Source organism: Apus apus, chromosome 2, assembly GCF_020740795.1.
Source record: "Apus apus isolate bApuApu2 chromosome 2, bApuApu2.pri.cur, whole genome shotgun sequence".
In the NCBI taxonomy this organism is placed as follows: domain Eukaryota; kingdom Metazoa; phylum Chordata; class Aves; order Apodiformes; family Apodidae; genus Apus; species Apus apus.
In genome coordinates, this window is record NC_067283.1 from 69,428,632 (window position 1) to 69,443,187 (window position 14,556).

Consider the following 14,556-nt stretch of genomic DNA (forward strand, 5'->3'; position numbering starts at 1 on the left):
TTTCTTGTAGTTGAGGAGCAATTCCCTCCTCCTCGCTCTGGCTGTGTATCTGGTAGTAGGTCTCTGCTGAAATGCCACTTCCCTGCGAGAGGTACCACCTGCTGGCTGATTCTCAGGCACATTCATTCTGGTTGCCAAGCTGGGAGAGTTGGTGTTTCCTTAAATGACTTTGTGTCTTCCGATGCTGGAGTGAGTCTTGGCCTGCTGAGATGGATCCCATCTATTTCTTTTTTCCTTCCAGACCTTGCTTTGAGACTTCACGGCCCTGCAGTTGCCTGTGGTGCTCATAAGCCTGGAAGCAAATTGAGATCTTGCCCATGCTGAGTCAGTCCTAATAAGGAAATTCAAGGACCAGAGGTCTTGTTACTCTTCCAGCTCACTACCAGTGCAATGAACAGGCCCATGAACACTGAAGGATCTTTTTCCTTTCTTCCCTCTGTCAGCACTGTTCTCCCAGTTTTTTCCTACCGGCTGATGCTGAGTAACTTCGCCATGGCCAGAGGAGGGGGAGATAGAGCACATTACGCTTTTGTAAGTCAGTCCTGCTGAATTTAATGGTAGTGGAGTCCCTTACACCATCAGTGCACAAAATGTTTTTCTGCCCTGTTAGAGCTGCAGCAGTTTCCTCCAGTTTATTTCATTTCACAGATCACCCCTCTGTCTGTGCTCAAAATGTGGTCCTCTTCCAGAAGTCACTCTCTGGCAGTGCAACTTGTGGCCTACAATGAGTTCTTCCCTTCCTCTTTGGGGCCCAGCAATGAATCTTTTCTCTGCTACTTGTAACAGGGAAGATCACCTGGCTGCTTGCTGGGAGTATCCCAAACATGCACAGGACCTGTTTGTTCCCTGTCCAGAGATCAAACCTCTACAGCATCACAGAGCTGTAGAGGCCACATTTGAGCCCACCCTCATTCCTCTGTTCCTTAGAGAACTTATAGCTTACATTTCAGTCTTATGTTGAGTAGTCATTTCTTCAAAGAACTAATTTTGCCAGTTCTCTCAACTAAGAAAGAAAATGTTGGCTCTATGAAGGGTTGTATAATTTATACATGCTTTTTAAAACATTATTTATAAGTAGGTGCAACTGAAATAATTTTACATCTCTTCATCTAAAAGCTAAGTATCACACATTTCATGTAATGAGTGAATATTATTTTCAAACACTTAACGAGGTGACTTGTTTCATAATATCATTGTAATGGAATTGCTAGAATACTGTGCCCATACAATTTGTTAAGAGGATTGGTTTTGTTTGTTGTTGTTTTTTTAACTTAAAGAGTAGCTACTTAGTTACACTTGTCAGATATGTTGACATTTTAAAAAATACTCCTTTAACCCCAAAATCAGAAGGTGAAAGAATAAAAACTTTGTATCCTCACTACAGACTTAAATTCCCTAGCCTTGTTTTGTCTTCTATTTCCTCACATGATTTTGCTTTCTTCTTTGCTTATTTAGATCTTCAGTTTTCCATTCAAGTATTTTCTGGCTTTTAATATTATTTGGGAGTTAAACATAAAGTTCTATACTGACAATTCTAACAGCAACAGGTATTAGAGCTGGTAAGGTGTTAAACAACACTTTACCCTCAGTGTTGTTCTGTTCCAAATTTCCAGCAAGCATTTAGCATCTATGCTGCTATGGAGTTCACCTGCCTTATACTGGGTAGGGGACATAATCCATTCAACAGAAATAGTTATGGAACGTACACTATTAAGTATAGAATATACAATTTCTGGAATTTCCTGTAGCTCTAGATATATATAGCATAGCAGATGATGTCTGCTTATGATGGGAAGTAAAAAGGAACAGAATAACATACTCTACATTCAATACTACTTACAGTCCTATGGCTGCCTTCAAAGGGTGCAGCATCTGGCTGTTGTTTGTTTTGGCAGAGGGACTTCAAGCATTCTATGTCACTTGCTCTGTCACAGAAACTTATGATTGCATCCTTACTCCAGAATCTTTTAAGCTAGTGAGAAGCATCAGTCATCATTTAATGGATGGACTTGATGACCTTAAAGGTCCTTTCTAACCAGGACAATTTTGTGATTCTGTGTGATTCTTACCTTTACAATCTGGTATTTAGATGGAAGAGTAATGTCCCCAGAAGTTGCAGAATTTTGCAAGTGCTCAGCTTGGGAAGGGGCATCCAAAGTTAATTGCTTGCTTTTCTTATCTTGGTCACATTTTCCTTAATGCTGTATAAAAATTTCTCTAAATTATTATGCTCAGTTATCACATAATTAGTATAGATGACATTTCTTTTAGGGAAGGACATGTTGGGACACTGTGGTTGATTCAAGTGAGCAACCACACTACATATGATTTTAATGTCTTTTTGTGGGTGAGGAAAGAGCTTTTGGCTTTTTAATGTCTTGGGTTTTTTAGTTAAAAGAAGTCAATTCCCAAAGCCATAACAAGAATTGTAACAGTTTAGCTGCTACCCTGCTGTATGTCTTGCATGGCCATCTAATCTTGTTTGAAATGTGGGTGTAACAAGTTGTCCCATTGTAGGAGAAGAGTTCTGAATCAGTTGCATTTCTGCAGGCACTTTGTGCTTGCTCAAGACTGTAATGTAAGGTGTGTCTGTAAATATAGCCAAGCAGGGAAGGGCAAAGCTGGCTGATGTAAAGCTCCCTTCCCCGTAGAACACCATTTATCACCTAGGAAGTAGTTAAAGGCTAAAGTGGGAACAAGAAGTATTATTCCAAAATAGATGTGTAGAGGAGAACATGAAGGAGTGTGTCATTCTTGCCATGTGAGGGAAGTAATCACAGCCTTGCTTTTGTTTTCTAGAACTGAGTTTGAAGACTGCCTCCTTCATGTTGTGCAATTCCCTGAATGATCTATTTGAGTCTATTTTTTGCACTTCTACAAAGAAGCCAAATATTGTTCCTTGTATTTGTAGAAAGCATAACTGTTTGTTCCAGTACACAAGGTTAGCTAGTTCTGCATACCTCTTCAGAAAGCTTTGATATAGAATGAGGAACATAGATGGAGAAAGAATAAGGAAGAAAATGGCACAGGTTATTTTAGCAAATCCAAACAAATGCTTTCTGCTCTTGTGGTGATGGCACATACAAAAAAACGTTGTATTCCTAATCTCCTGAGGGTTGTCTGTCACAAGAGTCATGTCCACAAAGGCAGGTATTCCGAATGATGCCCAGGCTGTTGCATCACCTTTTGGGTGGAAGATGCTTTCAGGAATGGGGAGAGCTGTGTGTTCCTTCACCAGCCACTTCTTCATTGCTGTTGTCTGGCATCTGTTGAAACCACAGGCAATACTGAGCTATTAGCTGTTGATCACCTAATTTTTTAATAGATGTGCAAGCCATCTATAGTTATTACAACCCAGGTATTGATCTTGCAGTGTCTGCTGCCACCAGCACATATATCCCCAGTGACCTTTATAGAAGTAGAGTCACTTTCTCCACACAAATATTTATCTTTTGTAGTTAGTTACTGGGGGTATGTGCATCTGTATTTGTATTGCTGCAAAAACATTTGTGTTTTATTTTGTAGATTACCAGGCCTGCATCTACTGCTTTTAGATCTCAGTTTTGTTTAGAGAATCTACTGCATCCTCTACGTGTAGTAGCAGCAGCCTTCTACTATAGAGTGTGCCTGAAGTGAACAGCAGTTTTCAATAAAGCCTCCCAGTCTTCCCCCTTTTCTTTATTATGAACAAAATGTTAGTACATCATGGCCCAGTGGATACATACATGCTGATTTAAGTCAGCTTTACTTTCTGCTTTAGAGCTGGATTAACCCTTTAGTGAGAAAACACCTGTTAATGGAGCTATAATGTGGTTCTTGGCAACTGATGCTTAAAGATTTCTGCAGACTGAGACAAAATAGGTTTCAAACTTGAATGGGAACAAGTTCAGAGATCTGGTGTGATGTTATGTGTCCAGTGAAACTTGTGATTGTTTCTGAATGTAAATTAATGGAGAATTCTTGACACTAATGGTCATCACATTGGCATAGTAGTGCTGCTGTGGCAGTGACTGGTGGTTTTTAAGAACTGTAATGTTATGTCAAGAGGATCGTTACAGATGAGCAATCCAACCAAAACCCTGAACAAATTAAACTGCTTGTTTAACAGCACCCTTTCAATCACTGCTATATAACTACTTCATGGTTTCAGTCTGCAAAGGCAGCTCTGAGGACCAAGAAAGTAGGCAGAGAAGTAGCCTAAGAGAAAGATAAGAACTAATAATAACTGAAAAATGTGCATAATGTAAAACCCATCCTGATGCAATTTTGTTCTCTAGAATAGCAGATTATTCTAACATCCCTGTTATATAAATTGAGAAACCCATAAAGTTTCATTTCCTGGTATTGTACCCATACTAATAAAGGTAGTATGCAATATTTACATGTACTTTCCTAAAAAATTCCCAAACAGAGCAATCCCTTTTGTTAAAGACACACCAGTGCATAAAGAGGTTTTTCTTCTTTTTTGAGATTACATGTTTATCACTAAAACAAACTTCACGCAAAGAACCATTGACTTTTAAGAACTTGACTTACTCTTCTTTCTCTTTAGTATGAGATTACATTGTACTAGTTGATGTTATTGTGACACTAGCAAAAATATTAGATTGAAAATTAGTATTAAAAAAGGGTTCCACCTGCAAGTTTGGTGCTTGGCTTTGTTCATGACAGTGAAGTAATTAAGTTGCTGCATAATTACTTCATAAATTTTAAGTTTATAGTTGTCCTCTGATTTGTATTCACTTCCTTTATTTTTGTAGGTGACTTATGCCTTTATTTAAATTAAGCAACAATTAAATTAAAGGCAGGATACTTCCTTTTCCAAATACATCGGTAAGCAATAGGAGTGGCTAATATGCCTGTTGCAGTGGATGTTTTTTTTTTAATCCCCTGAAAGTATCTTACTAAATATACTTTGGGGGGAAGTTATGTTGTATTCAAGATGCTGTTACAGCTAAAGATAGCCCAGTCAGCATCTACATACTGGATTGTAAGATGATGAATTGAACATACAGAAGAAGGAAACTGGGGGACTCTTCAAAATCTTCCATATGCAAATATTTCGATATAATCATATTTCTATCATTTTCTCCTGCAAACCACTTTGGAGGAGTTGGGGAGGGGAAGTAGCCAGTGTATATAGTTACCAGGCAGTTTGAAAAGCAGAAATCTGTATCCATATATTATTTTGAAAGCAGATGTTCTCTAAATGTTAGTAGTGAACAGGGGGTCTGATAGAACATGGCAGAAAATTCTGGGCACAATGTAGAACAATTTGGGAGAAATAGTCTGATGTATTTGATTCTTGCTGTAATTAAATGATCATTCAGAGCAATTAGTAATGTGAAGTCCTGAGATTCACTGTGGGAACTGTTTCTTTCATGTTTATGCAAAAGTGATTGAACGAAACTAAATTAATTGTATTTATATGACGGTCTAAAAAATAAAATGAGCTCTGAGCCCTGTTTAATTCTGCAGATAAATGTCATTTTTTGGGTCTTTGGTTATGCATTTTTAACATTGTTTTGACATGTTGGCATTATGTATTTTATTAGATGGGAAAAAAAATAAGGGCTTTCTGGGCTTGTGCTAGAATCCTCTCTTCTGAATCCTTCTTTGCACAACAGATTAGAATAGCAGTCTCTCTGATCTCTTGGGACTTCTAATTATGATTTGTTGGGGGGTTTTTTAAGTCTTTACTGAGCTGGTATTTGAGGCAATACAGACTTTAGAAATGCAGCCCATCAGCAGTTTTCTGGATTCTAGTTTTTGCATGCAGAATATTAAGTAAATATGAATGAAGTTTAATAAAATACATCAAAGCATTATGCGACTATTGCTGGCTCAAAAATATTACAAGTCTTTTGTAGAAAATTAAAGTGTATCATCCTATTAACATTAAATAAAATGATGAAATTCATAAATAAAATCTGATTATGAGTGCCATTATATGGAATTAAAGGAAGGAAGTAGTGGGATGCTGTTTTTCAGTGCATTCTTTTTAGTGGTTTTGCCATACAAAAAGTACAGAGGAAACGCAAGCATTAGAAGACACAAGGCGGAGTCTCCTCTAGCTCTCCTTTGTTCTCCAACATCTCTCCTAGACTCTGAGATGGGCTGGTGTGTGCCCACTCCATGGAAGAAGCTGGTTTTGGAAATGAGGCATTAAAAGGAAGTCATTCACAGCTGCTGCTTTTGGAGAGGAGGAAGCCCTGTTAATAGGAGAAAAAATGAAAGGAAGAGAAGACTTAAGGGCACAAAGGTTAAGGATGAATTAATGGATACAATGAAGCAGGGTGGGAAAGGAAGAATAAGCGTTAGTTCTTACTTCATTCCCTCAACAACAAGATTTTCAAGCCCTTGGTATTATATATGTGTTTTTGACCACTGTTACATATAAACAAAAAACAAAGGGATGCAAGTCTTTCCCAATTAGTGTCTGCCTAAGAAATAACCTACTTTTTAATTATGCCTCTCTTTCTTCTAGCTTGATGTCCTGAATCTGTCAGCTCTTACCACCTCCTTTGTAAATTATATCCCCTGATGTCAGGCAAAAAAATTTAACCCATTCTATAGTTGATGATTTGATACAGAATCACACTAGTGCTACAGAGACATTTTTCAACCTGTGGTATCTGCATCTATTCTGCCCATCCTCCTTTTGTACAAGATCTGTTAAATCAGGCCAGGTTCTTTAAGAAGCACTTTCGTGTTTTTGCTTGAAAATATATGTTAATCTGGTATGTAAGTAAATAAAGTAAAAAATAAAAAGACCCCACCAGGGTTTTCCTGAATTTTCCTTCAGTGGTAATTAAGGTCCCATGTTGATTTCACAGTTCAGCATATTGGTGTTGATCAATGACACTAACTGTTGGAAACCAGGGGAAATTAGAGTATTTTTCCTTTTTAAATGAAATTGTTTGGTTGAAGTGTCCAATTAGTACTGGTCCAATTACAGGATACCCTGGTGAAGGAAAGCAGGAAGCAATACATCTTGCTTCCTAAGTGAAACTGCATTTTATTTTTAATCAGTGCTGTTAAGGAAGACGTCCTTAGATGTAGGCTTCACTGAGGGTTTGTTCATTATCAGCTCAAGGTGAAGCCAAAGGGAACCTTTCTTATTTTGTACCAGAATTGATTTTTTAAAAAAAATAATAACAAGTGCATGCACAGGGGGTTGGTGCATGTATTTTAAAAGTGGAGTTTCCATTGGTGACACAGCTGATTTCCTTTGTTGGAAAAGTCATTTTCCTTTACTTACCTGAAGTTAAAGTTTAATGTCCTGTAGTGATCTGAAGAACCCTCTACAAAAATGCACAGCAAGGGTCTAATGCTGTTACACAATAGTGCTTTCCCCATATTTTTCATGAGATGAGACAGACACAGAAGATAGCTGTTGCTGTTCTAATAAATATATCTGATGTAAAGTAGTTCCTGGTATACTGAAAAATGAAAAAGCTCCTGGTACTGTAAAAAGGACAGCTGCCACCAAAGGTACAAATTTTCCGTGCTTTATTGATGTTCGCAAAACATGGCAGCTCTACTTTGCATAGAACCCCTGCACATTTTTCTTTAAAAAACTTTTCTTTCTTGTAGTAGAAGTAACTTGTAGCATGGCTGTTGCTTTACTTGTTTGTCCAATAGCTTTAAACTGTTAGTTTGGGTACTTTTTTTTTTTCGTCTTGCAGTTTGAACACAATTGAAAAGGAGATCTTGGGTGCTACATTTGAAACTGAGGTATTCTTAAGAATTTTGTTGTTTCTTGAGCAAAAATGTGGAAGTTTCAGAGACATCAATTGAGATGTGCCTATGGTGTCACTTAGCAGCTCAGGGAAGAAAATGTGGGAAATGTATTTCAAACCAAAGAAGCATTTAGTTGGGAATAGACTGCAAACTTCAGTCGGTAGTTGAGGAAAAATTCATAAGGCAGCACTGCCTCTGGAAATGACAGTCCTGCCTGGTCTTTTGTGTAGTAGTTGGTGTGGTACATAGGAAGGAGAATGAGGCTGGCTAGGAAGCAGTTTTTTCCAGTCAAGTACCAGAGGTGCATTGCTTGTTAGCCTGACTTCACCTGACAGCTGTACAGATGTTGGTGTCAGAAAGAGCAGAGTGGGGAGGAGGAAATGCAGGAAGGGGCATGACTGGTTTTTTTGAGTGACAGCGATAACCAGTAAGAGGATAAAACATGCCTCAAGCAACAGCCACTGATTTTTAAAAGCTGTGGAATAATCATAGAATCACAGAATGGTATGGGTTGGAGGAGACCTTAAAGACCATCTTGTTCCAACCCACCTACATGGGCAGGGACACCTTCCACTAGACCAGATTGCCCAAAGTCCTGTCCAATAACATCCCTTATCTTCTGAAATACGCAACTGGAGCTTAATCCAAGGTGTACAAGAGATCCTTCCACAATAGTGCTGATAAAAGCAGTACCACCTTAGAGAAGGAGGAGGTTGGTTTCCCAATGCAAGTGTCTAGGCATCCCCCAGACCAGAGGATTGATCACTCGCAAGTGGCCCGTGGCAGAGTCAGGCAGCAGAGGGGGAGCCCCACAGTAGACTGTGCTGCTACAGAGGGAAACGTCAACCAAACCACACAAGTGGGGACACGAGTTCAGGCCCATCGCTTCTCAAGCTTTAAAGATAACAACAGACAAGTGGTCCCCAGTGCTTCTGAGTAATAGTTCTGCCAGGACTAACTTGAAATAACTGATGGCACATGTTAAATCATTAGAAACCTTTCTTGTAGCACTGATTTTCCTGTCGATGCTGACCATTCTCAGCTGGGCCATAGGTTGAGAGGAGATAGCACTGCATATTAAATATGCAGCTTCAATTTATTTAGCTGCCAAAATGTATTTTTGGTCAATTATATTAGCATAGGTATTGGAATACTGTGTGAAATTTCTTTTTAATCTGCCCCTGAGAGCCAATAGCTGAATGTTAAAATAGATCTTAGTCTGCTAAGCCTAAAATTATTGCTTTACTCTTAACTTTTCCACATCGTGTGCAAACTTTTAGAAGGCATAGATCTTTACCTTGATTTAATTGAGTGATTTTTTATGAACTTGCAGATTTTGACCATGTCACTCAATAGATCTGCATATTTTCCTGTAAACCCAGTTGCCTTCTTCCTTTCTTACACATTCCTTCCTCCCTACTGTTCTTCCTTCCCCAGCATCCTTATTTCACTTACCATAAATTGTTTCTTTCTTCATGTTTGGTAGTTTTAACTTAATTATAGCAAGCACTCTACACCTATTTAAACTTCGTGGCTGTATTGAGTAACAGATGGGGCTGGGGAAGAGCTTTGAGAGTATGGACAGAGAAGCTCAGCTAGGTTTGGTGAAGCAGATCTTTCTGCTGCAAGTTGCTGCTACCTCACCTGAGGTGCAGTAACCAGCTGCAGGTACATCCCTAACCTGCTGCAGTGCAAATAATAACTGCTGGTACCTAAGTAAGCTTACTTCATTTTGCATCACAGTAGACTAGGAGTGCAGGTGCAGTCAGTTGCTGTACCTTAGCTGAAAGGTTAGAACTTCTTATACCACTATGATGTGTACTTTCAGTTGTCAGGCCACATGTTGTGATAGAAGTGCTCCTTGGGATTGAATGTGTGAAAAACAGCTTGTAATTTAGCTTTGGGAAAAGTCCTCAATGACAAAGCTTGTGTGGTGAAACTGATAGCTCTGAGGCAGGGGAAAAAAATAAACATCCAGGGAATTGTGAGGGAAACTGCAGACTTGCTCAGCACCATTGCACTTCATCAAATACAATCTCTACCAAAACAATTAAATATACCATTTGTGTGTGACAGTTGCACTGTACAGACTGACCCTTCAGCTGTATGTGATAGTTCTGTGTTTAGCTGCCATTCTTTAAAGTAGCAGCATAAAAGAGAAGAACAAATCACTTTATTTTCCATACACATCTTTAAGTCTTTTCCTGCTAAGTAATCCTTTTCCACTGCAGTGAATAGTTTGTCAGTCCCATTGCTGCTGCCTGTGAGTTAGCCTTCTTTTAGCTGGGCAGTTTGCAGCAGCCTTTCTCTAATTATGTGTGCAAATAAATGTGGGTGCACCACCTCAGATAATACTGCATAAGCAGATACTTGCTTTCTAATTTTCCCCGTTTAGTTTACATGTTATTCATTTTCTCAACTGGTGATGAATGCAGGGAGGGGAAATAGTAGTGTATCACCAAGTAGAACAAGAGTTGACAGCAGGTTACATAATAATAGAGAGTAATCATTTTCAACCACAAGGACCTATTAAAAAGAGAGACCTTTACAAGGTTTTGTGACTCTTTCTGAAAGCAATTCTGGTTGAACTTTTGCTTTTCACTCTGAACTTGCAGATTTTCTATTATGCCTCTGCTTTTTGTGCTACTAATTAGAATAGTCTGTATTGTGACAAGATTAAATATTGTAAATATTATACATGTAACTCTCCTATCTGTTTTGGAAGGTTTTGTGGCACTTTTATGCCTGTGCTTAAGGTGGTCATTTGGTTAACATGTTTTCAGTGTCAAAATAAGCAGCTTCTCACCTTTTTTCTTTTTTTTTTTTTTTTCTTCTTTTTTATGATAATGTCTCGATTTGTGAAGCCAAAACAGTGATCTAGATCAACAAAGCTAATCCAGCTGAAAACTAATATATTTTATCATTGTGGAAGAGGAGAGGTGTCATTTGCTCACCAGTTTGTTTCTGAGTGTTTGTTAGAGTTATCTTACTCACCTCATGGCCAGGAAGGTATTTATCCTAATAATTAAGGAATAACAGGTCCCAACAGAATGACCTGCTGAAGGTGGGTACAAGCAGCATAACCGCAAGTTAGATGCGGGCTCAAACATCACCATCCCTAGAAGATACAGTCTGTCTGGGGAGCTGAAAATACTGAGACTATGTCCACCGTTAATGCATAGAGAGGATCTGTAGAAATGTAGCAGGAAAGCAAAACATTTTATGTCGAGACCTGATGTCTGCATTTATGTGCATTGGGTTTTGGTTTTCACTCTGGACTAACTCTTGTCTAGCTGGGATGGCTTGAAGAAATTCACTTTACAAGTGTGCTCCATGTACAAAGTAAAACCTCAGTGCAGATGCACTCAAAAAGACTTGCTTGTTAACTGTGACAAGAGTCTGAGGTCAAACAAGGAATGAGCAATGGCCTTCTGAGTCCTACCATCCTGTTATAACTTCTAGGCGTTCCTTCTGAATTCCTTCTGAATTCCCTTTATTACTGAGGGAACCTTAAAGTAGAATAGGAAGATGGCTTAATAATTAGCGCTCTAGCTATACACACAACTGAATTGTGCTTCTGCCAGTGTGAGTTCAGCAGTTAATACCTGTGATACCCCTGATATGTTTAATTGGTGTATTGACACTAAGAAGCTTGTGATGGCATAAAGCACAGGGACTTTGATTACAATTTTGGCAAACCTGAGCTGAAAGAAAAGGCTGCACAGATGGCTGAAAATAGTAGTAAAATATTCCATATGATGTCTGCACAAGTCATTAGGCTGCAGTTAAAGAGGTGTTATTAATGTGTCAGATTTACTTGGGGAGTAATGTTTCTGAAATGTCCTCTAAAACAATGATACTTCTGGTTTTGTTTTTAAGTAGAGCCATTGCCAGGTGCAGACATGTTTCTCTGCAGCCATGAAATGGATTTATCGACAGTAAAGAAGATGCAGATTCTCTCAGTGGCTTCTGTGTTACTTCTGCTAGCTCAGCACAGTAAGAATGCAGTAGCATGGCAGCCGTTTTCTGTCCACCATTGCCAGAATTCAGTCTTATCAGTCCTATGGAGTTATCACAAAAGTAGCATGTCGATATCACACTGACAGTAAACACAGATGACAACTTTTGTGGTAAATCAGATCAAAATGTGACCTACTTATCATGACACATTGTAACACACAACCAGCTTAAATGCAAGATTTCACAGTGAGTGAACCTTTGAAACTTTCTGCAGAACCTAGGAGGAATCTGAGCTGTGCGGAGCTTTGATCAAGACTGGTTTTAGAGCACAGAACATGAGTCAATGCGTCATGGGTGCTGAATGCTTCCTACGTTGCTGCAAGAAACAAGGCAAAAATCTCTCAACTTTTTTGGCTGTAGAGTTAGAACTCATGGCTCCATCACAATGTGTGACAAAGTTACACAGTGCTGACCAGCCCTGTAATCACATCTTTTCTGGAATGCTAACAAAATCCTTTACAAGCATCACAGGAATAATACAGGGTCATTTATTGATCTTTAGTCTACATGAAGAACCGCAGTCTTATTGATTCATCTACCATTTACAAGCCTCTATCTTGCTCTTAAAACCCTTTTTTATTGGTACAGTTTGGTAGTTTATGTTTGGTTTATAGGTGTATTTCCTCATTCTTCCATGGCAGAGAGGTGAACAGATGTGCATAGGTAAGCTTATAAATCTGAAAATTTTCATGTGAATTCAGTTTCTCCTATTAAATTTATTTTCTGGATACATGGAGACTTTTCAGCTTACTGAGGCAGACAGTTTGTCTTGAGCTGAAGCAGCCTCTGGGTATTCTAAGATAGAACAGTTTGGATTATGTCTTTTTAAAAATCTTTTCTCTCTCTAATAAAAAATTATCCTATAAGCAAAGTTTGATCCCACCTAAAGCACATGGCAATTTTGCTAATGGATTCAGCAAGAAGAGGATTTAACTGTCTCCTTTCCCCTGACTAAGTCTATAGAAAAAGATTCTTCTTGAAAAGTACATGCTTTATAAAAATGAATATACGTATCCATGAATTTGGGGTTTAACAGGGCTACCGTTTAACTGTTCTTATTTGTCCTATAAAGTGTTGTCTTGCCTCGTGCTTTTCCTGCTAAGCTGTACTGCTGTTATTTTTGCCCATGATGAGCACGCTGGAATCTTGGCTGTGCAGCCACAACTCCATTTATATATTATATTTGGCAGGTTTCAGTGCCAGCGGCTGGGTGAAGAGACCATGGAAACTAGAAGTAAACTGAGCTAGTGCTGTGCCTTGTACCTCCTAGCACAGAAATGCTGTGGTTTTCCTTGGTTTGGATTAATTCACTGTGTGTTCCTTATTTTATAAAGAGCATGCCAGGAGAAAGAAAAGTAAGAGCACCTCTAAAGGTTTATATGTTACTACCTCTGTGTAAACCTTGAGTAAAATACATGCTGAGTTCTAGTCAAAGACTTATTTGCTTTTGGTGTGGATTTCAGTCTGTTTCTAATAGATGCAAATGTGAGTAGGCAATTTTCTGGAGTCACCTCAGGAGTCTGAGAATAGTGTTTGTGGTAGTAAAGGCAGACTGAAGCTGAAACACAATTTTGGATTTTTTTACATTGCTCCAAAGGACACTTGCATGTTGATCCTTAGGAATTTTAAATAAGCAATGTCTTGAGAGATGAGCATCTGAATTTCAAAATTATTGTACCTGAAAAGCTCTTGTCATCTCTTTCACTTACTGTCATTTATCTCAGCAAGTGGCAAATTTATAATAGTTTTTGATGTTTCTGAAAGCATCATCACCAAGTTTGGCCTGGATTCCTTACACAGACACTTTGCAAAGTGTCAGTATCACTGCTGAGAAATGCATTTTCTTATAACAAGACTGTTTTACAGTGACTTATTTTTTTGAAAAGTGTATGTTTATCCTCTGGTATGAAGCAATTTTTTATTACAGTTATGTTGCCCTTGCAAAAAAAAATATATTCACATTATCCCAGGAGATTAGATTCCTATTCGCTAATTAGTACAAACTTCAAACAAGCCTTAGCTTTTTTCCCCATAGTTAAAACGACTGTGTTACATTTGCAAATCAGTGGCTTTGAATCTTTTTGAAAAGCAGATCCATGGGAGATGCTTCAATGTTCTGTTTAAGTTGCTGCCTTTTGTGCAATATTGAAGCTGATGCTCGATGGGTATGCACTGTCAATCAGTAACTGCAATGTTGGTGGTTTGGGAGTGTCAAAATCTAGCAGATTCTCTGTATCCTTGTCCAGCAACTCTTTTTACCTTGATTCAGTTCTGGATAAGGGATTTACCTTGTGAGGGAGTTCAAAATGGTACTTGTAGTTTTTGTATGGATTCTCTTGTTAACTTGCCATGCGCCTTCCTTTCCACTACCCTCTCCTCAGTATCTGCTTTTCAGTATTCGTAAGTGACAATTTTATACATTGGTCCAATTGTAAAAAAATAGGTTATAATTTCATTTCACTAGCAGCGTCTACATTTTCTGGGTAGTCAAAACAAGAAAAAAACACATTGTGCAGCAAATTCCTGCTGTAAACACTCTCAACTAAGCAATACATTTTTTGGAGTAGCAGGGGTGGAGAGCAGCCCATCATTTTGAACTCCACACCACTAGCAAGTGGTGCAGGTGTGACTCATGTCATGCAACCAGCAGCATGTTTTATCAAGACCAGGGATGCTGGATGGGCCAACAGACCCTCAGGACTTGTGAAGCATGTTCAGGGATGCAGCTGAACTCCCAGCTCTATCTCCATCTTGCTCTGTTCAGTGCGTGCATCTACCAGGTCTTTAGCTGCC

General features: G+C 38.7%; 1 protein-coding gene across 4 annotated transcripts in view; it reads left to right on the forward strand.

Moving 5' to 3' along the window:
* Nucleotides 1–14,556, forward strand: part of LYRM4 (LYR motif containing 4) — a 93,244-nt gene that overhangs the window by 49,276 nt on the left and 29,412 nt on the right. Inside the window, exon 4 of one of the 4 annotated variants that reach the window (XR_007888608.1) lies at nucleotides 3,526–3,775. The exons of 2 other annotated variants lie outside the window; for them this stretch is intronic. Coding sequence is in view for 1 of the 2 variants with exons in the window: in XM_051610554.1 (XP_051466514.1) it covers nucleotides 7,689–7,703 (15 nt within the window). In the remaining variant the exon portion in view is untranslated. Of the gene's footprint in view, nucleotides 1–3,525; nucleotides 3,776–7,688; nucleotides 7,738–14,556 lie in introns of those variants that run through there. One more of the 4 variants, XM_051610554.1, reaches the window with a different exon arrangement.